The following is a 26,685-nucleotide window of genomic DNA, read 5'->3' on the forward strand; positions in this document are numbered from 1 at the left end:
CAGGAGAGACATGTTCCTGTGAAAATGATGGATAGAAATGGAAAGATTAGGGAACCATGGATGACTGGTGAAATTGTGAGACTAGCTAAGAGGAAAAAGGAAGTATTCGTAAGGTCTAGCTGACTGAAGACAGATGAATCTTTAGAAGAATATCGGGAATTTAGGACCAATTTGAAGTGAGAAATTAAGAGAGCTAAAAGGGATCATGAGATATCTTTAGCAAACAGGGTTAAGGAAAATCCCAAAACCTTTTATTCATATATAAGGAGCAAGAAGATAACTAGAGAAAGGGTTGGCCCACTCAAGGAAAAAGGAGGAACGTTATGCGTGGAGTCAGAGAAAATGGGTGAGATTCTTAACTTGTACTTTGCATCGGTATTCACCAAGGAGGGGGACATGACAAATGTTGAGATTAGGGATAGATGTTTGATTACCCTAGGTTAGGTTAGCATAAGGAGGGAGAAAGGTGGGATATTCTAAAAGGCATTAAGGTGGACAAGTCCCCAGGTCCAGATGGGATCTATCCCAGGTTACTGAGGGAAGTGAGAGAGGAAATAGCTGGTGTCTTAACAAATATCTTTGCAGCATCCTTGAACACAGGTGAGGTCCCGAAGGACTGGAGAATTGCAATTGTTGTCCCATTGTTTAAGAACAGTAGCAGGGAAATTCCAGGTAATTATAGACCAGTCAGCCTGCTATCAGTGGAATGGGAGCTGCTGGAGAAGATAATGAGGGATAGGATCTATTCCCATTTGGGCTTATCAGTGATAGGCAACACGGCTTTGTGCAGAGCAGGTCATGCCTTACCAACTTTGAGGAAGTGACAAAGTTAATTGATGAAGGAAGGGCTGTAGATGTCATACACATAGACTTCAGTAAGATGTTTAATAAGGTTCCCCATGGTAGACCGATGAAGAAAGTAAAGTCGTATAGGGTCCAGGGTCTACTACTAGATGGATAAAGGACTGGCTGGGCAACATGGAAGAGAGTAGTAGTGGAAGGGAGTTTCTCAAAATGGAGAACTGTGTGCTCTCTCTACAAGGACACCCTGGCATGAACGTAACCACTAAAGGGGGGTGGACAATCAGCTCATATGGAAGTGTAAGGTTCTGCATTTTGATAAGAATAGATGCATGGATTATTTTTTAAAATGGGGAATGGCTTCAGAAATCTGAAGCACAAAGGCACTTAGAAGTCCTACTTCAAGGTTCTCTTAAGATTATCATGGTGCTTCAGTTGGCAGTTAGGAAGGCAAATGCAAAGTTTGTATTAATTTCAAGAGGGCTAGAATACAAGAGCAGAGATGTACTGCTGAGGCTGTATAAAGCTCTAGTCAGACCATGTAGAGTCATAGAGATGTACAGCAAGGAAACAGACCCTTCAGTCCAACTCGTCCATGCCAACTAGATATCCCAACCCAATCTAGTCCCACCTGCCAACACCCAGCCCATATCCCTCAAACCCTTCCTATTCATATACCCATCCAGATGCATTTTAAATGTTGCAATTGTACCAGCCTCCACCACTTCCTCTGACAGCCCATTCCACACACGCACCACCCTCTGCGTGAAAAAGTTTCCCCATAGGTCTCTTTTAAACCCTTCCCCTCTCACCCTAAAGCAATACCCTCTAGTTCTGGACTCCCCACCCCAGGGAAAAGACCTTGTCTATTTACCCTATCCATGCCCCCCAAGATTTTATAAACCTCTATAAGGTCACCCCTCAGCCTCCAATGCTCCAGGGAAAACAGCCCCAGCCTATTCAACCTATAGTTCAAATCCTCCAACCCTGGCAACTACCGTGTAAATCTTTTTTGAACCATTTCAAGTTTCACAACATCCTTCCGATACAAAGGAGACCAGAATTTGGAATACTGTGAGCAATTTTGGGCCCTGCATTTAAAGAAGGATGTGCTGGGTTTGGAGGGGTGTTCAGAGGAGGTTTACAAGAATGATCCCAGGGATGAAGCTTGTCATATGAGGAGCAGTTGAGGACTCTGCACCTGTACCCAATGGAGTTTAGAATGTTAACTGGGAGGCTTGTTGAAACTTACAGAATACTAAGAGTTCTGAACAGTGTGGACAGGGAGAAAGTATTTCCACTAATAGGAGAGATTAGGGCACGACCTCACAGTGAAGAGATGACCCTTTAGAACAGATGTGAGGAGGAATTTCTTCTGCCAGAGTGTGGTAAACTTGCTGCAAAGTGCTGTGGAGGCCAAGTCATTGAGTGTATGTAAGACAGAGATAGAACATAGAACATAGAACAATACAGCGCAGAACAGGCCCTTTGACCCTCGATGTTGCCCCCACCTGAGAACTAATCGAAGTCCATCCCCCTACACTATCCCATCATCATCCATATGCTTAACCATGTTTAAATGCCCCTAATGAGGCTGAGTTAACTACATTGGCAGGTAGGGCATTCCACACCCTTACCACTCTCTGAGTAAAGAACCTGTCTCTGACATCTGTCTTAAATCTATCACCCCTGAATTTGTAACTATACCCCCTCATACAAGCTGACGGCATCATCCAAGGAAAAAGACTTTCACTGTCTAGCCTATCTAATCCTCTGATAATCTTGCATGTCTTTATATCAAATTCTCTCTCCGCCTTCTTCTTTCCAATGAGAACAGGCCCAAGTCACTCAGCCTTTCCTCCAGACCAGACAACATCCTGGTAAATCTCCACTGCACCTTTTCCAATACTTCCACATCCTTCCTGTCACGGGGCGACCAGAACTATACACAATATTCCAATTGCGGCTGCACTAGCGTTTTGTACGGTTGCACCATGACATCGCGGCTCTGGAACTCAATCCCTCTATCAAAAAAACCTAACACAAACTATATGCTTTCTTAACAGCACTATCACCCTGGGTGGCAACTTTCAGGAAACTATGTATAGGAATCTGTGTGGAATGCTCTGCCCCAGAGGGCAGTGGAGGCCCAGTCTCTGGATTCATTTAAGAAAGAGTTGGATAGAGCTCTCAAGGATAGTGGAATCAAGGGTTATGGAGTTAAGGCAGGAACAGGATACTGATTAAGGATGATCAGCCATGATCATATTGAATGGTGGTGCAGGCTCGAAGGGCAGAATGGCCTACTCCTGCACCTATTGTCTATTCGAGGAGCAGCGAAATCGACGTTTACGGCAAAAGCCCTTCATCAGGAATAAAGGCAGTGAGCCTGAAGCGTGGAGAGATAAGCTAGAGGAGGGTGGGGGTGGGGAGAAAGTAGCATAGAGTACAATGGGTGAGTGGGGGAGGGGATGAAGGTGATAGGTCAGGGAGGAGAGGGTGGAATGGATAGGTGGAAAATGAGATAGGCAGGTGGGACAAGTCCGGACAAGTCATGGGGACAGTGCTGAGCTGGAAGTTTGGAACTAGGGTGGCCTCCTTCTTTAGAGACCGCAATTTCCCTTCCCACATGGTTAAAGATGCCCTCCAACGCATCTCGTCCACATCCCGCACCTCCGCCCTCAGACCCCACCCCTCCAACCGTAACAAGGACAGAACGCCCCTGGTGCTCACCTTCCACCCTACCAACCTTCGCATAAACCAAATCATCTGCCGACATTTCCGCCACCTCCAAAAAGACCCCACTACCAGGGATATATTTCCCTCCCCACCCCTTTTCGCCTTCCGCAAAGACCGTTCCCTCCATGACTACCTGGTCAGGTCCACGCCCCCCTACAACCCACCCTCCCATTCTGGCACTTTCCCCTGCCACCGCAGGAACTGTAAAACCTGCGCCCTCACCTCCTCCCTCACCTCTATCCAAGGCCCTAAAGGAGCCTTCCACATCCATCAAAGTTTTACCTGCACATCCACTAATATCATTTATTGTATCCGTTGCTCCCGATGCGGTCTCCTCTACATTGGGGAGACTGGGCGACTTCTAGCAGAGCGCTTTAGGGAACATCTCCGGGATACCCGCACCAATCAACCACACCGCCCCGTGGCCCAACATTTCAACTCCCCCTCCCACTCTGCCGAGGACATGGAGGTCCTGGGCCTCCTTCACTGGCGCTCCCGCACCACCAGGCGCCTGGAGGAAGAACGCCTCATCTTCCGCCTCGGAACACTTCAACCCCAGGGCACCAATGTGGACTTCGACTGTTTCCTCATTTCCCCTTCCCCCACCTCACCCTAGTTTCAAACTTCCAGCTCAGCACTGTCCCCATGACTTGTCCGGACTTGTCCTACCTGCCTATCTCCTTTTCCACCTATCCATTCCACCCTCTCCTCCCTGACCTATCACCTTCATCCCGTCCGCCACTCACCCATTGTACTCGATGCTACTTTCTCCCCACCCCCACCCTCCTCTAGCTTATCTCTCCACGCTTCAAGCTCACTGCCTTTATTCCTGATGAAGAGCTTTTGCCCGAAACGTTGATTTCGCTTCTTCTTGGATGCTGCCTGAACTGCTGTGCTCTTCCAGCACCACTAATCCAGAACATCTGGTTTCCAGCATATGCAGTCATTATTTTTACCTATTGTCTATTGACACCAACATCCCTCTGGCACATCCATACTACCAAGAGTCTTTCCACTGACCCAGTATTCTGCCTTCTTGTTATTCCTCCCAAAGTGAATCACCTCACATTTATCTGCATTAAACTCAATTTGCCATATCTCAGTCCAATTCTGCAGTTTATCCAAGTCCCCCTGCAACCTGCAAAATTCTTCTAAACTGTCCATTACTCCACCGACTTTAGTGTCATTTGCAAACTTATTAACCCATCCACCTATGCCTGCGTCTAAGTCATTTATAAAAATGACAAACAGCAGTGTTCCCAAAATAGATCTTTGTGGCACACCACTAGTAACCGGACTCCAGGCTGAATATTTTCCATCAACTACCACTCGCTGCCTTCTCACAGAAAGCCAGTTTAGAACATAGAACAATACAGCACAGAACAGGCCCTTCGGCCCACGATGTTGTGCCGAACATTTGTCCTAGCTTAAGCACCCATCCATGTACCTATCCAATTGCCGCTTAAAGGTCACCAAAGATTCTGACTCTACCACTCCCACAGGCAGCGCATTCCATGCCCCCACCACTCTCTGGGTAAAGAACCCACCCCTGACATTTCCCCTATACCTTCCACCCTTCACCTTAAATTTATGTCCCCTTGTAACACTCTGTTGCACCCGGGGAAAAAGTTTCTGACTGTCTACTCTATCTATTCCTCTGATCATCTTATACACCTCTATCAAGTCACCCCTCATCCTTCGCCGTTCCAATGAGAAAAGACCTAGCACTCTCAACCTATCCTCGTACGACCTATTCTCCATTCCAGGCAACATCCTGGTAAATCTTCTCTGCACCCTCTCCAAAGCTTCCACATCTTTCCTGAAGTGAGGTGACCAGAACTGCACACAGTACTCCAAATGTGGCCTAACCAAAGTCCTGTACAGTTGCAACATCACTTCACGACTCTTGAATTCAATCCCTCTGCTAATGAATGCTAATACACCATAGGCCTTTTTACAAGCTCTATCCACCTGAGTGGCAATTTTCAAAGACCTATGAACATGGACCCCAAGATCCCTCTGTTCCTCCACCACACCAAGAACCCTACCGTTAACCCTGTATTCCGCATTCTTATTTGTCTTTCCAAAATGGACAGCCTCACACTTGGCAGGGTTGAACTCCATCTGCCACTCCTCAGCCCAGCTCTGCATCATATCCAAGTCCCTTTGCAGCCGACAAGAGCCCTCCTCACTATCCACAACTCCACCAATCTTCGCATCATCTGCAAATTTACTGACCCACCCTTCGACTCCCTCATCCAAGTCATTAATAAAAATTACGAACAGCAGAGGACCCAGAACTGGTCCCTGCAGAACTCCACTTGTAACTGGGCTCCAGGCTGAATATTTACCATCTACCACCACTCTCTGACTTCGACCGGTTAGCCAGTTTTCTATTCACTTGGCCAAATTTCCCTCTATCCCATGCCTCCTGACTTTCTGCATAAGCCTACCATGGGGAACCTTATCAAATGCCTTACTAAAATCCATGTATACTACATCCACTGCTCTACCCTCATCCACATGCTTGGTCACCTCCTCAAAGAATTCAATCAGACTTGTAAGGCAAGACCGACCCTTCACAAATCCGTGCTGGCTGTCCCTAATCAAGCAGTGCCTTTCCAGATACTCATAAATCCTATCCCTCAGTACCCTTTCCATTACTTTACCTACGACCGAAGTAAGACTAACTGGCCTGTAATTCCTGGGGTTATCCCTATTCCCGTTTTTCAACAGGGGCACAACATTCGCCACTCTCCAGTCCCCTGGTACCACCCTCGTTGACAGTGAAGATGAAAAGATCATTGCCAACGGTACTGCAATTTCCTCTCTTGTTTCCCACATGATCCTAAGATATATCCCATCAGGCCCGGGGGACTTGTCTATCCTCAAGTTGTTCAAAATGTCCAACACATCTTCCTTCCTAACATGTATCTCCTCTAGCTTACCAGTCCGTTTCACACTCACCTCTTCAACAATACGGTTCCTCTCATTCGTAAATACTGAAGAAAAGTACTCATTCAAGACCTCTCCTATCTCTTCCGACTCAATACACAGTCTCCCACTATTGTCCTTGATTGGACCTACCCTCGTTTCTAATCCAAACTGCTGAATCGCCCTCAATCCCATGCCTCTGAATTTTCTCCAACAGCCTACTATGTGGAACCCAATCAAAGGCTTTACTGAAGTCCATGTACAACACATCAACTGCCCTACTCTCTTCCACATGCTTGGTAACCTTCTCAAAAAACTCAATGAGATTTGTGAGACATGACCTGCCCTTGACAAAACCATGTTGACCATCTCCAATCAAATTGTTGCTTGCTAGATGATTATAAATTCTATCTCTCATAAACCTTTCCAAAATTTTTCCTCCAATAGATGTAAGGCTCACTGGTCTATAATTATCTGGGTCATCTCTACTGCCCTTCTTGAACAAGGGCACAACACTGGCAATCCTCCAGTCCTCTGGCATTAAACCTGAAGACAATGATGACTCAAAGATCAAAGCCAAAGGCTCCGCCATCTCCTCCCTAGATTCCAAGATAATCCCATCCGGACCAGGGGACTTGTCTACTTTCACTTCTTCTAGAATTGATAACACCTCTTCCTAACGAACCTCAATCCTTTCTAGTCTAATATCTCATATCTCATTCTTCTCCTCTACAATATTGTCCTTTTCCTGAGTGAAAACCATTTAGCACCTCTCCGATCTTCACAGGGTCCACACACAACTTCCCATTTCTGCCTTTGACTAGCCCTATTCCTACCCTTGTCATCCTTTTATTCCTCACAGCTTTCGGGTTCTCCTTTATTCTACCTGCTGAACACTGCTCATGTATTCTCTTTGCTCTTCTTAACTCTCTCTTTAAATCCTTCCTAGCTAACCTGTAACTCTATCGCTTCATCTGAACCATCTCGTCTCATTGTCACATAAGTCTCCTTCTTCCGCTTAACAAGGGATGCAATTTCTGTAGTAAACCACGGTTCCCTTACCTTATCACTTCCTCCTGCCTGACAGGACATTGAACAAAGAACAAGGAAAGTTTACAGCCTAGGAACAGACCCTTTGGCCCTCCAAGCCTGAGCTAATCCAAAGCTACTGTCTAAACGTGTCGCCCAATTCCTAAGCATCTGTATCCCTCTGCTCCCCACCTACTCATGCATCTGTCCAGGCACATTTTAAATGAATCTACTGTGCCTGCCTCTACCACCTCTGCTGGCAACGTATTCCAGACATCCACCACCCTCTGTGTAAACTACTTGCCGCGTGTATCCCCCTTAGATGTTTCATCTCTTACGTTGAAAGTGTGACCCCTCTTTATTGTTTCTTAAACTAGCTCCACATTTCGATTGCCCCCATCCCCTGTATTTTGCTATCCCATTCTATGCATCCAAAGTCTTGCCTAATCGCATTATAAGTGCCCTTCCCCCATCAATAACTCTTCCCCTGTGGCATGTACCTATCCCTTTCCATTGCTAAACTAAATGTTACCAATTTATGGTCACTCTCTCCAAATTGCTCACCTAACACCAAATCAAACACCTGGCCTGGTTCATTACCAAGCACCAGATGCAGTGTGACCTGTCCTTTGACATACTGTAGGGGTAAAAACAATGACTGCAGATGCTGGAAACCAGATTCTGGATCAGTGGTGCTGGAAGAGCACAGCAATTCAGGCAGCATCCGAGGAGCTTCGAAATCGACGTTTCGGGCAAAAGCCCTTCATCAGGAATAAAGGCAGAGAGCCTTTAGGCATCAAGGGTCATGGGGTGAAGGCAGGAAGACAGAGTTGAGAAAAATATCAGCCATGATCGAATGGCAAAGCAAACTTGATGGGCTGAATGGCCTAATACTGCTCCGATGTCTGATGAAAGGCTTACGCCGAAACGTCCAATCTGCTGCTCCTCAGATGCTGCCCGTCATGCTGTATGTTCCTCTGATCTCCAGCATCTGCAGTCCTCACTTTCTCTTATGTCTTATGATCAATTTTAATGAAGTGAGAATAGATCTGGCCCAGCTAACTTGGAATCAAAAATATGCAGGCAAATGTGTAATGGAACAATGGACTATCTTTCAAAAGGAGATAGTTTGACTACAGTCAAAGTATAAAACAGACTTGAGATTCAGTGGTCACGAACGAGACTCCTAGGTGGTATATTGTCTCCTGGGTGTCATGGTCAGGGATGTCCCAGATCGAGTCTCAAGATTCTTGAGGGGGGAGAGTGAGTAGCCAGAAGTCATTATACATATCGGTACCAATGACGTAGTTAAGAAAAGGGATGAGGACCTGAAAAGTGAATATAGGGAGTCAGGTTGGAAACTAAAAGACACGGTGAGCAGAGTAGTAACCTCTGGTGCCACGGGCTAGTGAGGCTAAGAACACAGAGCGAGTGCAGCTGAACATGCGGCTGCAGAGTTATGTAGAAGGGAGGGCTTCAGACATGCGGATTATTGGGATACCTTCTGGGGAAGGTGGAATCTGTACAAAGAAGATGAGTTGTACCTGAAATGGAGGGGTACCAATATCCTGGGAGCGGGGGTTTGCTAGAGCTGGTCTGGAGAGTTTAAACTAGTTTGGCAGAGGAAAGGGAACTGAAGCTATGGATCAGAGGATGGGGTAGCTGGTGAACAGGCAGATACAGCGTGCAGAGAGTCTGTGAGGAGGGACAGACAGTTGATAGGGCAAAGGCGCAGTCAGTGTGATGGGTTGAAGTGCATCTACTTTAACACAAGAAGTGTCAGGAATAAGGGTGATGAACTTAATAGCATGGATCAGTACTTGCAGTATGACATTGTGGACATTTCAGAGACTTGGATATCACAAGGGCAGGAATGGTTGTTGGATGTTCCGGTATTTAGATATTTCAAAAGGAATAGGGAGGGAGGTATAATAGGTGGGGAAGTGGCATTGCTAATCAGGGATAGTAGCTGGAAATGTGTTGCTGGAAAAGCGCAGTAGGTCAGGCAGCATCCAGGGAACAGGAGAATCGACGTTTCAGGCATAAGCCATTCTTCAGGCTTATGCCCGAAACGTCGATTCTCCTGTTCCCTGGATGCTGCCTGACCTGCTGCGCTTTTCCAGCAACACATTTCCAGCTCTGATCTCCAGCATCTGCAGACCTCACTTTCTCCTCAATCAGGGATAGTATCATAGCTGCAGAAAGGGAGGTTGTCAAGGATGGTTTGTCTACAGAGTCAGTATGGGTGGAAGTCAGAAACAGGAAAGGAGCAATTGTTTTATTGGGAGTTTTCTATAGACCCCTCAACAGAAACAGAGATACGGAGAAACAGATTGAGATACAGATTTTGAAAAGGTGCAGAAGTGACAGGGTTGTTGTCATGGGTGACTTCAACTTTCCTAATACTGACTGGAACTTCCTTGATGCAAATAGTTTGGATGGAGCAGATTTTGTCAGGTGTGTGCAGGAAGGATTCCTGACTCAATATGTAGATAAATCTATGAGAGGCGAGGCCATATTGGATTTGGTGCTTGACAACGAACCAGGCCAGGTATCAGATCTCTCAGTGGGACAGCATTTCGGTGACAGTGATCACAACTCCCTGACCTTTACTATACTCATAGATAGGGAAAGGAGCAGACAGTATGTGAAAGTATTTAATTGTGGGGGGAGGGAGAATTACCAGCGATTGGGCAAGAACTGTGAAGCGTAAATTGGGAACATATATTCTTAGGGTAATGCACAACAGAAATGTGGAGGTTGTTTAGGGAGCACATGCTGTGAGTGCTGCACAGGGTTGTCCCACTGAGGCAAGGAAGGGATGACAAGAGATGTGGATCATCTAGTCAAAAGGAAGAAAGAAACTTACTTTAGGTTGAGAAGGCAAGGACCAGATAGGGCTTTACAGGTTTACAAGGTAGTTAGGAAGGAACTGAAGAATGGATTTAGGAGAGCTAGAAGAGGACATGGAAAAGTTTCAATGGGTAGGACTAAGGAAAACCCCAAGGCGTTCTACACTTAGGTGGGAACAAGAGGATGGCCAGAGTGAGGGTAGGGCCGATCAGTATAGTTGAGGGAACTTGTGCCTGGAGTTGGAAGAGATAGGGAGGTCCTTAATGAATACTTTGCTTCAGTATTCACTACTGAGAGGGACCTTGACATTTGTGAGGACAGCGTTAAACAGGCTGATAGGTTGATGTTAAGAAGGAGGATGTGCTGGAAAGTTTGAAAAATACGAGGATAGACATGTCCCCTGTGCCAGGCGGGATATACTATAGGAAGCAAGGGAAGAGACTGCTGTGCCTTTCGTGATGATCTTTGCATCCTCATTGTCCACTGAAACAGTACCAGATGATTGGAGGGTGGCAAATGTTATTCCCTTGTCCAAGAAAGGGAATAGGGATAACCTTGAGAATTACAGACCAGTCAGTCTTACGTCGCTGGTGGGCAAATTATTGCAGAGGATTCTGAGAGACAGGATTTATGATTCTTGGAAAACCATAGTTTGATTAGAAATAGTCAGCATGGCTTTGAGAGGGACAGGTCATGCCTCACAAGTCTCTTTGAGGATGTGACAAAACACTTTGATAAAGGTACAGCAGTGGATGTGATGTAGATGGATTTTAGCAAGGCATTTGGTAGGCTCATTCAGAAAGTAAGAAGGCATAGGATACAGGGAAACTTGGCTGTCTGGATATAGAATTGGCTGGCCCAAAGAAGACAGAGGGTGGTAGTAGATGGAAAGTATTCAGCCTGGAGCTGGATGATGAGTTGTGTTAGATTAGATTACTTACAGTGTGGAAACAGGCCCTTCGGCCCAATAAGTCCACACTGTCCCGCCGAAGCGCAACCCACCCATTCCCCTACATTTACCCCTTACCTAACACTACATGGCCAATTCACCTGACCTGCACATCTTTGGACTGTGGGAGGAAACCGGAGCACCCGGAGGAAACCCACGCAGACACGGGGAGAACGTGCAAACTCCACACAGTCAGTCGCCTGAGGCAGGAATTGAACCCAGGTCTCTGGCGCTGTGAGGCAGCAGTGCTAACCACTGCGCCACCGTGCCGCCCCCACCGTGTTTTGCAGGGATCTGTTCTGGGATCTCTGCTCTTCGTATTTTTTTAAATATTTGATGAGGAAGTGGAAGGGTGGGTTAATAAGTTTGCCGATGACACGAAGGTTGGTGGTTTTTGAATGGTGTGGAGGGCTGTAGTAGGTTGCAATGGGACATAGACAGGATGCAGAACTGAGTTGATAAGTGGCAGAGGGATTTCAACCTGGAGAAGTGTCAAGTGATTCATTTTGGGAGGTCAAATTTAAATGCAGAATACAGGGTTAAAGGCAGGATTCTTGACTGTGTGGAGGAACAGAGAGATCTTGGGGTCCATGTCCACCATTGTTAAGAAGGCATATGGTGTGTTGGCTTTCATTAGCAGGTAATTAAGTTTAAAAGAGCCGTGAGGTTATGCTGCAGCTCTACGGAGTCCTGGTTAGACCACTCTTGGAAAATTGTGTTCAGTTCTGGTTGCCTTATTATAGGAAAGATGTGGAAGCTTTAGAGAGGGTGCAGAGGAGATTTACCAGGGTACTACGCTGGACTGGAGGGCATGTCTTATGAAGAAAGGGTTGAGGGAGCTAGGGCTTTTCTCATTGGAGCGAAGAAGGATGAGAGATGACTTGATAGAGGTGTATAGGATGATAGGCATAGATAGAGTGAATAGCCAGATATTTTCGCCTTGGGAAAAAGTGACTATCATGAGAGGGCATAATTTTAAGGTGATTGGAGGGAGGTCTAGGAAAGATGTCAGAGGTAAGTTTTTAACTCAGAGAGTGATGGGTGCTTGGAATGCACTGCCAGCATTGGTAGTGGTGTCAGATAGATTAGGGACATTTAAGCAACCCTTGGATAGGCACATAGATGATGGTAAAATGTCTGTAGTTTAGCTTGTTCTTAGAGTAGGATAAAAGTTCGACACGACATCAAGGGCCAAAGGGCCTGTACTGTTCTATGTTCTATTTCTATGAAATCAAAATGTAGGACAAAAAGCCATAGGTCCCTTGATGGTGGTAGAGATAGAGTGAGACAAAACAGAAAAAGCATGTGTATGCTAGGTGGATAACACAATTGAGAATCAGGCTCAATGTTGAAAGTTCAGAGGGTGAGCAAAAAAAACTATTCAAACAAATAAAGACAGAATACAAGAATCTAGTAGGTCATGTGCAAAGGAATCCATCCATTCTATAGGCATGAAGGGCATTCAGATTAATCCCTGGGATGGGAGGATTGTTTTATGTGGAGAGAATGAGGCAGCTGGGCCCACATGCTCTGGCAACTTGAACAATTACAGATGACCCAAATTGAAACTTGAAAAATTCTTACAGAATGTGACAAGGTGAACATAGCTAGGCTGTTTCCCCTAGAAACTGGGGACATAATCTCAGAATAAAGGATAAACTAATTAGATGAGGAGGAATTTCTTCACGAAGAGGGTGGTGAATCATTTGGGCTTGCTAACCCAGAGGGCTGTGGAAGCTCAATTCATTGAACATTTAAATGCAAAATCGATAGATTTCTGGAGACTAACAACATCAAGGTTGTGGAGTTGGAATGGAGAAGTGTCACTGAGGTAATGATCAACCATGATCAAATTGAATGCAGCAGGTATGATGGGTTGAATGTCCTATTCCCATTCCTACACTCTTAAGTCAAAGTTTAGATATAGGAGTTGGATTGAAAAGGGAATTCATGCATGAAAGCGGGGACATTGCTATGTACTAACTATGTTGTTTCTGTCTTTACCAAGGGAGATGATGCTGCCCAGGTCATATTGGGGAGGCAATGGCCTATTGGCATTATCACTGGACTATCAATCCAGAAATTTAGCTCATGCTCAACCATTGTCGGTTGTCGGAAAAACCCAACTGGTTCCTTATATGGTCTGGCTTATGTATGCCTCGAGACTAACAACGATGTAGCTGACTCTTAACTGCCCTCTAGGCAATTAGGGATGGGCAATAAATGCTGGCCTAGCCAGCAATGTCCTCAGCCCATTAATGAATTAAAACAAAATGAATCAAAAGGTACCTGAGAATCTACACTAACATCTTATGTGGGACCTTATCAAAAAACTTTATGAAATCCATCCATCAGTTCTCCCTCATCTATTCTACCAGTTACATCCTCAGAGTAATTAAGGTGATTAGTTCAACATGATTTTCCCTTCATATACCTATGCTTAACTGTCCAAGCTTGACACTTTTATAATAGCCTCTAATGTTTTCCCATCACTGTTAAGCTAACCTTACCTGCTTGTGTTGCCATTTTCAGGGAGCTATGGACTAAGACCTAAGATCCCTCTGTACAAACAATGCTGCTAAGGTTCCGACCATTTACAGCCATACTTTCCTCTTGCATTTGACCTCCCAAAATGCATCACCTCTGAATTGTTCAGATTACTCCATCTGCCATTTTACCATTCAATTTTCCAGCTGATCTATCCCGCTGCATCCTTTGATATTCTTCCTCATTATCCATAACTCCACCAATTTTCCTATCACCTGCAAACTTACTAATCAGACCACTGACATTTTGACCCAAATCATTTACATAGATTAACGATCTTAGCATGGAGCCTTGCAGAACAACATTGAACACAGACCTTCAGTCAGAAATACACCCCACCAAAACCAACCACAGTATTCCATGGCCAACCCAATATTGTATCCAACTTTCCAACTCACTGTGTATTCCATGCGATTTAATGTTATGGACCAGCCTACCAAGAGGGACCTTGTCAAATGCTTTAAAGTCCATGCAGACAACATTCACTGCCTTATCCTCATGAATTATCTTTTCATTTCCTTGTCAGGTTTGAGAGACAAGACCTCCCTTGCTTAAGCCATGCTGACTATCCCTAATAAGTCCAATCTTTTCCAAATGCAAGTATATCCTGTCCCTTAGAAACTTGTCCAATAATTTCCCTATCATTGATGAAAGGCTCACTGGACTATAATTTCCTGGATTATTCCTGTTACCCCTCTTGAACAGATGAACATCAGGTATTCTCCAGTCTTCTGAGACCTCATCTATGGATAAAGACAATCCAAATATGTCTGTCAAGGCCCCAGCCTCCTTTGCCTCTTTCAGTATCCTGGGATAGATCCCATCAGGCCAAGGGGACTTAACTACCTTAATATTTTCCAATACCACCTCCTTCTTGATATCAACATGCTCTAGAGTATCAACAAACCCCTCTCTAAACTTACCATCATCCATGCCTTTCTCCTTGCAAAGTTCTCATTAGGCATCTAGATTCATACAGTGAAGAAAAGGCCCTTTAGCCCTTTGAGTCTGTACCAATAATAGAAGTGTGCTTTAATACTTCCTGCACTTGTCATATATCGTTGAATGCTATGATATTTGAAATACTCATCCAAATATTTTTTGAAGATTGTAAGGTTTCCAGCCTCCATTACTTTCCCAGGCAGTGCATTCCAGATTCCCACCACCCTCTGAATGAAAATGTTTTTTTCCCCAAATCCTCTGAATCTCCTGCCCCTTATCCCAAAACTATGCCCTCTCATGATTGACCACTTCAATCGAGGGGAACAGCTGCTCTCTATTCACCCTGTCCACACCCCACATAATACTTGTACACCTCAATCATGACACCCCACATCCTTCTTTGCTCCAAAGAAAATAATTCAAGCCTATCTAATCTCTCCTCATAGTGCAATTTCTCCATCTCAGGCAACATCATGGTGAACCTGGTGCTGTGATGCAGCAGTGCTAACCACTGTCCATACATGCCGCCCAAACTGATCTTGCTTTTGGTACACCTTCTTTGCATCCGTAAATTGGTATTCCTTGTTCTGTTCTATCATCCTATGATCTTTGTGTCTTTGTATGTTATGATCTGCTGTACTAGACACAAAACTTTTCACTATAGAGTCATAGAGATGTACAACACAGAAACAGACTCTTCGGTCCAACCCGTCCATGCCAACCAGATATCCCAACCTAATCTAGTCCCACTTGCCAGCACCTGGCCCATAATCCCTCCAAACCCTTCCTATTCATACACCCATCCAAATGCCAATTAAATGTTGCAATTGTACCAGCCTCCACCACTTCTGCTGGCAGCTCATTCGATACTTGCACTACCCTCTGTGTGAAAAAGTTGCCCCTTAGATCTCTTTTAGATCTTTCCCTTCTCACCCTAAACCTATGCCATCTAAGCCTGGACTCCCCCACCCCAGGGAAAAGACTTTGTCTGTTTGTCCTATCCATGCCCTTCATGATTTTATAAACCTCTATAAGGCCTTGCCTCAGCCTCTGACAGTCCAGAGAAAACAGCCTCTCATCTATTCAACCTCTCCCTATAGCTCAAATCCTCCAACCCTGGCAATATCCTTCTAAATCTTTTCTGAACCCTTTCAAGTTTCACAACATTCTTTGATAAGAAGGAGACCAGAATTGAAATATTCCAAAAGTGACCCCACCAACATCCTGTACAATCGCAATATAACCTCCCAACTCCTGTACTCAATACTCTGATCAATAAAGGAAAGCATACCAAATGCCTTCTTCACTATCCTATCTACCAATGACTCTAATTTCAAGGAGCTATGAACCTGCACTTCATGGTCTCTTTGTTCAACAACACTCCCTAGGACCTTACCATTAAGTGTATAAGTCCTGCTAAGATTTGCTTTCCCAAAATGCAGCACCTCACATTTATCTAAATTAAATCTGCCCCATCTCAGTCCATTGACCCAACTGATCAAGATCCCATTGTAATCTGAGGTAATCTTCTTCACTATCCACTACATCTCCAATTTTGGTGTCATCTACAAACTTACTAACTATACCTCCTAAGTTCAGATTCAAATTATTCATATAAATGACGAAAAGTAGTGGACCCAGCACCGATCCTTGTAGCACTCCACTTGTCAAAGGCCTCCAGTCTGAAAAACAACCCTCCACCACCACCCTCTGTCTTCCACCTTCGAGCCAGTTCTGTATCCAAATGGCTAATTCTCCCTGTATTCCATGAGATCTAACCTTGCTAATCAATCTCCCATGGGGAACCTTGTCAAACGCCTTACTGAAGTCCATACAGATCACATCTACTGCTCTGCCCTCATCAATCCTCTTTGTTACTTCTTCAAAAACTCAATCAAGTTCATGAGACATGATTTCCCACGCACAAAGCCATGTTGACTCTCCCTAATCAGTCCTTGCCTTTCCAAATACATGTAAATTCTGTCTCTCAAGATTCTCTCCAACAACTTGCCCACCACCTACGTCAGATTCCCTAGTCCTATAGTTCCCTGGCTTGTCCTTACCACCTTTCTTAAACAGTGGTACCACGTTAGCCAACCTCCAGTTTTCCGGCACCTCACCTGTGACTATTGATGATACAAATATCTCAGCAAGCGACCCAGCAATCACTCCTCTAGCTTCCCACAGAGTTCTAGGGTACACCTGATCAGATCCTGGGGAGTTATCTACCTTTACTTATTTCAAGACATCCAGCACTTCCTCCTCCGTAATATGGACATTTTTCAAGATGTCACCATTTATTTCCCTACAGTCTATCTCATCCATATCCTTTTCTACAGTAAACACTGATGCAAAATACTCGTTTAGTGTCTCCCCATTTCCTGCGGCTCCACACAAAGGCCACCTTGCTGATCTTTGAGGGGCCCTAATCTCCCTAGTTACCCTTTTCTCCTTAATGTATTTGTAAAAACCCTTTGGATTCTCCTTAACCCTATTTGCCAAAGCTATCTCATGTCCCCTTTTTGCCCTCCCGGTTTCCCTCTTAAGTATACTCCTCCTGCTTTTATACTCTTCTAAGGATTCACTCAATCTATCCTGTCAATATTTGACATATGCTTCCTTCTTTTTCTTAACCAAATCCTCACTTTTTCTCGTCATCCAGCATTCCCTACACCTACCAGCCTTTCCTTTCACCCTAATAGGAATATACTGTCTCTGGACTTCGTTATTTCATTTCTGAAGGCTTCCCATTTTCTAGCCATCCCTTTAGCAAACATCTGCCCCTAGTCAGTTTTTGAAAGTTCTTGCCTAATGCCATCAAAATTAGCTTCCCTTCAATTTAAAACTTCAACCTTTAGGTCTACTCTATCCTTTTCCTTCACTATTTTAAAACTAATACAATTATCATTAGTGGCCCAAAAGTGCTCCCCCACTGACACTGCAGTCACCTGCCCTGCCTTATTTCCCAAGAGTAGGTAAAGCTTTGCACCTTCTCTAGTAGGTACATGCACAAACTGAATCAACAATAATAAATCAGATCAAATCACTACCCTTTGTGATCTATTATTAAGCCAGTTTCTGATCCATCTCACCAAGTTTCCCTGAATTCTATGTGCTTTAACATTCTTAATCAGTCTCCCATGTGGGACCTTGTCAAAAGCTTTGCTAAAATCGAAATAAACCACACCAACTAAACTTCTCTCATGCAGTTCATCTGGCAACACACACAAATACCCTCCTTTGTCCTTAAGTGGACCTACCCTTTCCCTGGTTACTCTCTTATTCCGAAGACAGGGATTCTCTTTAATCCAACTTGCCAAAGACATATCACAGTCCCTTCTGGACCTAATTTCTTTTCAGTTATTTTCTGCTTCCTTTATACTGAAGGCCCTTGTTTGATTTCTGTCTCCTCAACTTTATATATGCTTCCTTTTTCTTATTAACTCAACTTACAGCATTTCTTGTCATCGAAGGCTCCCGAATCTTGTCATCCTTACCCTTCATCCTCACAGGAATATGCTGGTCCTGAAATCTGATCAACTGACCTTTAAAAGACTCACATATGTCAGATGTGGATTTACATTCAAACATAATGAACAGTTTTACCACTTTAAGTTCTCTCTTCTCCAACAGACCCCACACAACCAGATGGTTAATTCATCTTTCCTTCTGTTTTACCAAGGGCTTGCAAATATTATTTTCAACACTTCTTGGGAATATGGCTCTGCTCACCAGACATCAGGACACTCTAATGCAACTACAAAGCATCTAAGCTTACCAGTCTGTCAAGGCTCGTGCCAGCTGCTGTTGTAGGGCGCTCCTCAGGACTATAGGGTCTGAATCGAGCATTAAATCCATCGGCTACCGATCGAGCTGAGCGACTCGCTGACCAAGTCTTGGGCTTGCCACAGCCTTGAAATGCCTAGATTGAAATAAAGTTGACAACTCATCAGACACACCATGACTTTATAAAATGTATTAAATTGGCCTGTCCATTTTTTGCATGGTTTCTAAATGTTTAGAATCAAGTTCAACTGCCATATAGAGAAAGTTAGTGTCCAAAGTGGAAAATCACAGAATGGGGACAAGGTTAGCAGCATATTCTGTTTGTGCCTTTGATTTCCAGCATGTGCAATTCCTTGTTTTTATTGTAGTGTTTAATATTCTAGGAATAGTGATTCAAATCCCACCATGGCAGATGGTGAAATGTGAATTCAATAAAATCTGAAATTAAAAACTAGTCTAATGGCAACCATGTAACCATCTGGTTCATCAATGTCCTTTAGGGAAGGAAAACTGCCTTCCTTACCTAGTATGTCCTTCATGTAACTTCAAATCCATTGCAAAGTGGTTGTGTCTTAACTACCCTCTGAAATGGTCTAGCAAGCTACCAAATCAAGACAATTAGGAATGGGCAGGAAATTCTGACCCAGCTAACAACACCCATCCCAGGAATGAATAACAAAAATTCTGATTAAGCAAGTTATCATTTATTTAGTTTACTTAATTGGTTTCAAAGGTTTACACATCCAGGAAACCTCTTTGCCTGTAGTTTGCCAAGAAGATACACAAGAGGTTCCCTAAATTCTTCTGGGATAAAGAGTTCAGTAAATCTCTGCTAAGGCACTGAATCTCCTATTTGGATGGATGCTGAGTACGCCTTCAATACATCTTAAACCAAACTATTTGCAAGACGGCATGCACCAGTGTCATAATTTTTGGTTGCACTGTGTCTGCTTGTTTGGACTTGTTTCTGAGGAATCACCTTTGTCATCACAAAACGGAACAAATTAGAGAAAACATACAATACAACATCCTGACATCCATAAAATTCAAAACAGGAGAAGAATTACAAAAGACTTAATTCCTAGATGTGACAGTTAGATATACAGTTAACAGAGAGCTTCAAACCAGCGTCTACATAAAAACACACAGATCAAATAATTAACTTAAGAAGCAATCATCCCAACACCCACAAACGGAGCTGCATCAAGACATTATTTCAATGAACCACATCACACTGCAGCACCCAGGAATCACAAAAATCAGAAGAGAAGTATCCATACAACATTTTCAAGAAAATGGGCACCCAATAAATGCAATTTGCCAATTTCTCAGAAACAAACCCAAACAAGCAGACACAACGCAACCAAAAACTATAGCCACATTACCTCATATCAAAGACATATTAGAAATGACTTCCAGACTACTCATACCCCTTGGCATCATGGTCGCCCACAAACCTATCAACACACCTAAACAGCGACTCATGAACCTAAAGGATCCAATAGATACCATCCGCAAAACTAACATCATTTACAAGATACCATGCAAGAACTGTAAAAAACACTACATTGGACAAATCAACAGGAAACTTGCCACCAGGATACACGAACACTAACTGACCACCAAAAGATACGACCCACTATCACTAGTTTCTATACATACAGACAAAGAAGGACACCAAAGAACAAAGAAAATTTACAGCCCAGGAACAGGCCCTTTGGCCCTATAAGCCTGAGCTGATCCAAATCTACTGTCTAAACCTGTCGCCCAATTCCTAAACATCTGTCTCCCTCTGCTCCCCACCTACTCATGCATCTGTCCAGATGCATCTTAAATGAATCTACCATGCTTGCCTCTACCACCTCTGCTGGCAACACGTTTCAGATGCCCACCACCCTCTGTGTGACGTACTTGCCGCGTGTATCCCCCTTAAGCTTTCCACCTCTCACCTTGAAAGCGTGACCTCTCGTTATTGAATCCTTCACCCTGGGAAAAAGCTTGACTCTATCCACCCTGTCTATAACCTGCATGACCTTGTAAGCCTCAATCAGGCCCCCCCCCCATCTCCTTTTATCTAATGAAAACAAACCTAACCTACTCAACCTCTCTTCATAGCTAGCACCTTCCATACCAGGCAACATCCTCGTAAACCTTCTCTGCACCCTCTCCAGAGCATCCACATCTTTCAGGTAATGTGGCGACCAGAACTGTACACAGTATTCTAAATGCAGCCGAACCAATGTCTTGTACAATTTTAACATGACTTGCCAACTCTTATACTCAATACCCCGTCCAATGAAGGCAAGCATACTTTATGCCTTCTTGACCACTCTATCCACCTGATCAGCAACATTCAGGGTACAATGGACCTGCACTCCCAGATCTCTCTGCCCATCAACTTTTCTCAAGGCTCTTCCAATTCATTGTATAATTCACTCTAGAATTAGACTTGCCTAAATATATCACCTCACATTTGTCTGGATTGAAATCCATCTGCCATTTTTCCGCCCAACTCTCCAGTCTATCTATACCCTCCTGTATTCTTTGACATTCCCTTATGCTTTCTGCTACCCCACCAATCTTCGTGTCACCTACAAACTTGCTGATCATACCAACAGTGCCCTCTTCCAGATCATTTATGTATATCACAAACAACAGTGGCCCCAGCACTGATCCCTGTGGAACACTATTGGTTACCTTTCTCCATTTTGAGAAACTCCCTTCAACTACTACTCTCTGTCTCCTGTTACTCAACCAGTTCTTTATCCACCGAGCTAGAACACCCTGCACACCATGTGACTTCACTTTCTCCATTAGTCTACCATGGGGAAGCTTATCAAATGCCTTACTAAAGTCCATGTACATGACATCAACAGCCCTTCCTTCATCGATCAACTTGGTCACTTCCTTGAAGAACTCTATTAAGTTGGTAAGGCACGATCTCCCCCGCACAAAACCATGTTGCCTATCACTGATAAGCCCATTCTTTTCTAAAGATAAATAGAGTGTATCCCTCAGTACCTTCTCCAGCAACTTTCCCACCACCGACGTCAGACTCACTGGTTTGTAGTTACCCGGAATATCCCTGCTACCCTTCTTGTACAGGGGGACAACATGAGCAAACTTCCAGTCCTCTGGCACCTCACCTGTGTTTAAGGATGCCACAAAGATATCTGTCAGGGCCCCAGCTATTTCCTCTCTCGCCTCCCTCAGCAACCTGGGATAGATCCCATCCGGACCTGGGATTTGTCCACCTTAATAACCTGTAGCCTACCTAACACATCTTCCCTACTTATGTCAACGTGATCCAGACTAATCAAACTTCTATCTCTAATCTCAAGACTCATTATGTTCCTCTCCTCAGTGAACACTGATGCAAAGTAATCATTCAGAATCTCACCCATTCTCTCAGGTTCGACACACAGCCTTCCTTCATTATCCTTTAGTGGACCAATCCTTTCTCTAGTTACCCGCTTGCTTCTCATATAACAATAAAATGCTTTGGGATTCTCCTTAATTCTGTTCGCTAAATTATTTCATTACCCCTTTTAGCCCGCTTGATTCTTCGTTTAAGACTTGTCCCATCTTCCAATATTCATCCAGGGCCCGTTCTGTTCTTAGCTGCCTGGACCTTGTGTACGCTTCCCTTTTCCTCTTGGCTAGTCGTACAATTTCTCCTGTCATCTACAGTTCATGAATTTTGCCTTTCCTATCCTTTGCCTTCAACGGGACATGCCTATCCTGCACTATCTTTGAAAGCCTCCCACATATCAAATGTGGACTTCCCTTCAAATAGCTGTGTCCAATCCACATTTCCGAGCTCCTGCCTAACTTTGATATAATTAGCCTTGGCCCAGTTTGGTACTCTTCCCTTAGGACCACTCTCATCTTTATCTACGAGTATTCTAAAACTTACAGAATTGTGGTCACTGCTCCCAAAGAAATCCCCCACCGCACTTCTACCACCTGGCCTGGCCCACTCCCCAGTAACGGGTCCAATATGACCCCTTCCCTCGTCAGACTATTGACATACTGCTCTAGAAAACTCTCCTGAATGCTTCTTTCAAATTTTACCCCATCCAGACCTTTGATGCTAAGTGTATCCCAGTCATGTTGGGAAAAGTAAAATCTCCCATCACTACTACCCTATTGCCTCGACATCTTTCCATAATCTGTTTACCTATTTGTTCTTTTACCTCATGCTCACTGTTAGGAGGCCTGTAATACAGCCCCAGCAATGTAACTGGACCCTTCCTATTTCTCAGCTCCACCCATAATGCCTGACTACCCAAGACCGCCATAGTGTCCTCCTTTAGCACAGCCATGATAACATCCCTGACCAGCAATGCAAGTCCACCCCCCTCCCCCCCGCCTTTTTACTTCCCTCCCTGTCCTGTCTGAAGCATCTATATCCTGGAACATTTAGTTGCCAATCGTGCCCTTCCTTCAACCAAGCCTCTGTAATTGCAATAACGTCATACTCCCAGGCACCAATCCAAGTCCTAAGTTCATCTGCCTTACACACTATACTCCTTGCATTAAAGTAGATGCATTTCAGGCCACAGTTCTTTTGCGTTCATCTGCTGTCTGCCTACTCTTCCCATTATTAATGCTATCTTCATGATTCTTACAGTCTCTAGTCTCCACCTCGCTGCCTACTTGTTTTCTCCTCTGGTTCCCAATCTCCTACCATAAACCTCTCCAACAGCAGTAGAAAAACTCCTCCAAGGACATTGGTTCCAGTCTGGTTCAGATGTCGACTGTCCATTTTGTAATAGTACCACCTTCCTCAGAACCGATCCCAATGTCCAACAAATCTGAACTCCTCCCTCCTACACCATCCCTCAAGCCACGTGTTCATCCTGCTAACACGTGGCACTGGTAGTAATCCTGAGATCACTATCTTTGAGGTCCTCCTCTAACTTCTCTCCTAGCACCCCCTGAATTCTTCTTTCAGGACCTCATCTCGTTTTTTACTTATATCTTTGGTGCCTATATGCATCAAGACAACTGGCTGTTCACCCTCCCCTTTTAAAATGCTCTGCAGCCGATCGGTGACAGCCCTGACCCAAGCACCTGGGAGGCAACATACCATTCGGGAGTCCTGTTTTCGGCCACAGAACCGCCTATCTACACCCCTCACAATAGAATCCCCCATGACTATGGCCCTACGAGTCTTTTTCCCACCGTTCTGAACAGCAATGCCTGCCGCGGTGCCATGATCTTGACAACTGCTGCCCTTCCCTGGTGAGCCATCTCCCCCAACTGTATCCAAAACGGTATACCTGTTTTGGAGGGAGATGACCTCAGGGGACACTTGCACTGCCTTCCTACTCTTTTTCTGTCTTTTGGTCACCCATTCACTGTCTCCCTTAGCAATTCTAACCTGTGGTGTGACCAGTTCACTAAACGTGCTATCCACGACCTCCTCAGAATTGCGGATGCTCCACAGAGTCCATCCGCAGCTCCAGGGTCGTCATGCAGTCAAACAAGAGCTGCAGCTGGACATACTTCTTGCAAGTGTAAGAGTCAGGAGTGTCCGACACGTTCCTAAGTTGCCACATCAATCAAGAATGACTTTGACTGGGACAACACATACACATCTTCGGACAGGTAAAACAAAGACACGCACGAGAATTCTTCGAGCCATGGCATTCTAACCAGAACTCCATCAATAAACACATCAATTTAGACCCTATCTACCTTCTCTTGAAATAAAGAACTGGAAATGGTTTCACACACCTTAAGAAGCCAAGACCTATAAATAGAGAGGCAGGACGTATCACCAGCACTTCACTGGAGACTCTCACTGATGGTGTTACCTAGTATGGTGACAAAACGTCTGAACCCCAACCCCAAAAGCTCAGTGAGCAAACTTACACACTATAGGGATTCTATGAAAACTAATGTCTATGAAAGTAGATGCAATTTAACCCTGAAAATGAGATGATGCACTTTGGAAAAAGTAAAAGACAAGAGAGTACTCAATCAGGACACTTGGAAGCTCAGAGGGATCTTGGGGCACTTCTCCACAGATCCTGAAGGTGGCAGGATAGGTTAATAGGGCGGTTACCGAGGTGTATAGGGCATTTGCTTTTATCAGTTGAGGCATAAATTATAATAGCAGGGAGCTGTACAAAACTTTATTTAGACCACAGCTGGAGTACTGTGCACAGTTATGGTTGACAGAGTATAGGAAGGATGCAATGGTATTGGAGGAGGTGCAAAGGAAATTCAGCAGAATGTTGCCACAGTTGGAACATTTTAGCTATGAAGAGAGGGTAAATAGACTGTTGTTTTCCAAAGAGCAGAGAAGGCTGTGAAGGGACTTGACTGAAGTGTCTAGATTATCGAGGTGCATGGTCTGAGTGGATAGATAGCAGCTGCTCTCCTTAGTTCAAAGCTCAATAACAAGGTGAAGGGCAGGAGAGGATATTTTATTTTCATTGAGAGAGTGATGGGAATATGGAATGCAGTACCCAGGATTGATGGCACTAGAGGCAGAAAACCTCATAAACTTTAAAAAGTACTGGATAAGGACCTGAAATATCATAACATTGAAGGCTATGGACTAAGTGCTACAAAGTGAGAGTTGTGTAGCTAGGTCGATGGAGATTCAGTAGGCCAAAGAGCCTTTGCTGTACTGTAGGAATCTATCACTGCACACGTAGTGTCAAGCTGCCTGTGGAATGTGCTGGACACCCATCTGAACAGATTGCCATTTGAACAAAATTTTAGACTGACTCTCGGATCCAAAATCGCTTTCAGAACCACTGTCCCACATCTTCAGCTCACTCTGGAACTTCCTTTCTCAGAAGGAAATGCCATTCCATTCTGCACATGGTTTCTTGTATGGGTTGCTGCTAAACATCCTTCACTTCCTTGACCTCATCAACCATCTGGACACAGTCAAATGTTAAATGACACCAGGCTATAGTCCAACAGGTTTATTTGAAATTGCAAGCTTTCAGAGCTCCGCTCGTTCCTCAGACATGGTATGATAGGAGGTATAAGATACGTATTTATTGGCATATGTTGGACTACAACCTGCTATTGTTTGATTTTTGACCTTGTCCACTGCCTTCCAACTTTGGCATCTCCACATCTAAACACAACTCAGAATTCCATCCTACCATCTGGAGGTAGAGCATGTCACCATGACAGCCTATCCATGTGAGAGTCCTCTTCTTTACTGTTGGGGGCCTGAAGTGGAGGGTGTTACATGAAACAGTCCCATGCGACAAAAAATGATCACGATCTGTCAGCCTACCTCTACTTTTTTTTGTGGCCTTGAGGAGTCCATGTCCCACATCTGAACAAGGTTGCAGGAGATTGCAGCCCCATTCCACCAGGTAGGCTGCTCCTCAAGTTTTGTTTTCATTTCAACCCCATGCTCCTGATTTGCCTTACTCTCTTCTGTGCCTTTGTTTGCACCTAGATGTCTCAAATCTGGGGGTACACAGGTACACTTTAGGCATTCCTCAACATCTGGTTATTGCAGCCTTCAAGGTACATAAATAGTATTTTGAATATGACAAATCTACTTGTAAGTTTTTAATTTTTTTTACATTGCCCTTTTAAAAGGATGTTATTTTAGTTAATTGACTTAACTAGTTCTTTGTTTAGCAAGAGTAAGCAGATAACCTTCCTGCTTCTGTACGCTTTTGTTTTATACTGCTCCTCTGTGATATTGCTGTTAAAATGAACCAATTCATGTTTCTCTGTCATTTATCCACCCATTCCACCAACCCATCCAAGTTCTTTTGAAGTTTAACAATATTCTTCTTACAGTACACAATGCATCTACGTTTTGTGCCATTTTGTTGAGAGCTAGAGATTCTATGTCCATTTGGAAGAAATTCACTACCTGTGTTTTTGTGGTTCCCAGTTTGTTAAGTATTCCTTTGTCAACACGGAAAATGTATTGCTGGAAAAGCGCAGCAGGTCAGGCAGCATCCAAGGAGCAGGAGAATCGACGTTTCGGGCATGAGCCCTTCTTCAGGAAACTCATGCCCGAAACGTCGATTCTCCTGCTCCTTGGATGCTGCCTGACCTGCTGCGCTTTTCCAGCAACACATTTTCAGCTCTGATCTCCAGCATCTGCA

The 26,685-nt window shown here is 44.3% G+C and overlaps 1 protein-coding gene across 1 annotated transcript in view; it reads right to left on the bottom strand.

The window, feature by feature from the left end:
* Nucleotides 1-26,685, bottom strand: part of LOC122561984 (glypican-6-like) — a 236,646-nt gene that overhangs the window by 67,204 nt on the left and 142,757 nt on the right. The window contains exon 6 of the mRNA XM_087991818.1: nt 18,573-18,716. Coding sequence (XP_087847944.1) covers nt 18,573-18,716 — 144 coding nt within the window. The remainder of the gene's footprint in view (nt 1-18,572; nt 18,717-26,685) is intronic.

The sequence above is a fragment of the Chiloscyllium plagiosum genome, unplaced genomic scaffold, assembly GCF_037043375.1.
Source record: "Chiloscyllium plagiosum isolate Xiang-an unplaced genomic scaffold, Cpla_swu_hap1 HiC_scaffold_11, whole genome shotgun sequence".
Classification (NCBI taxonomy): Eukaryota; Metazoa; Chordata; class Chondrichthyes; order Orectolobiformes; family Hemiscylliidae; genus Chiloscyllium; species Chiloscyllium plagiosum.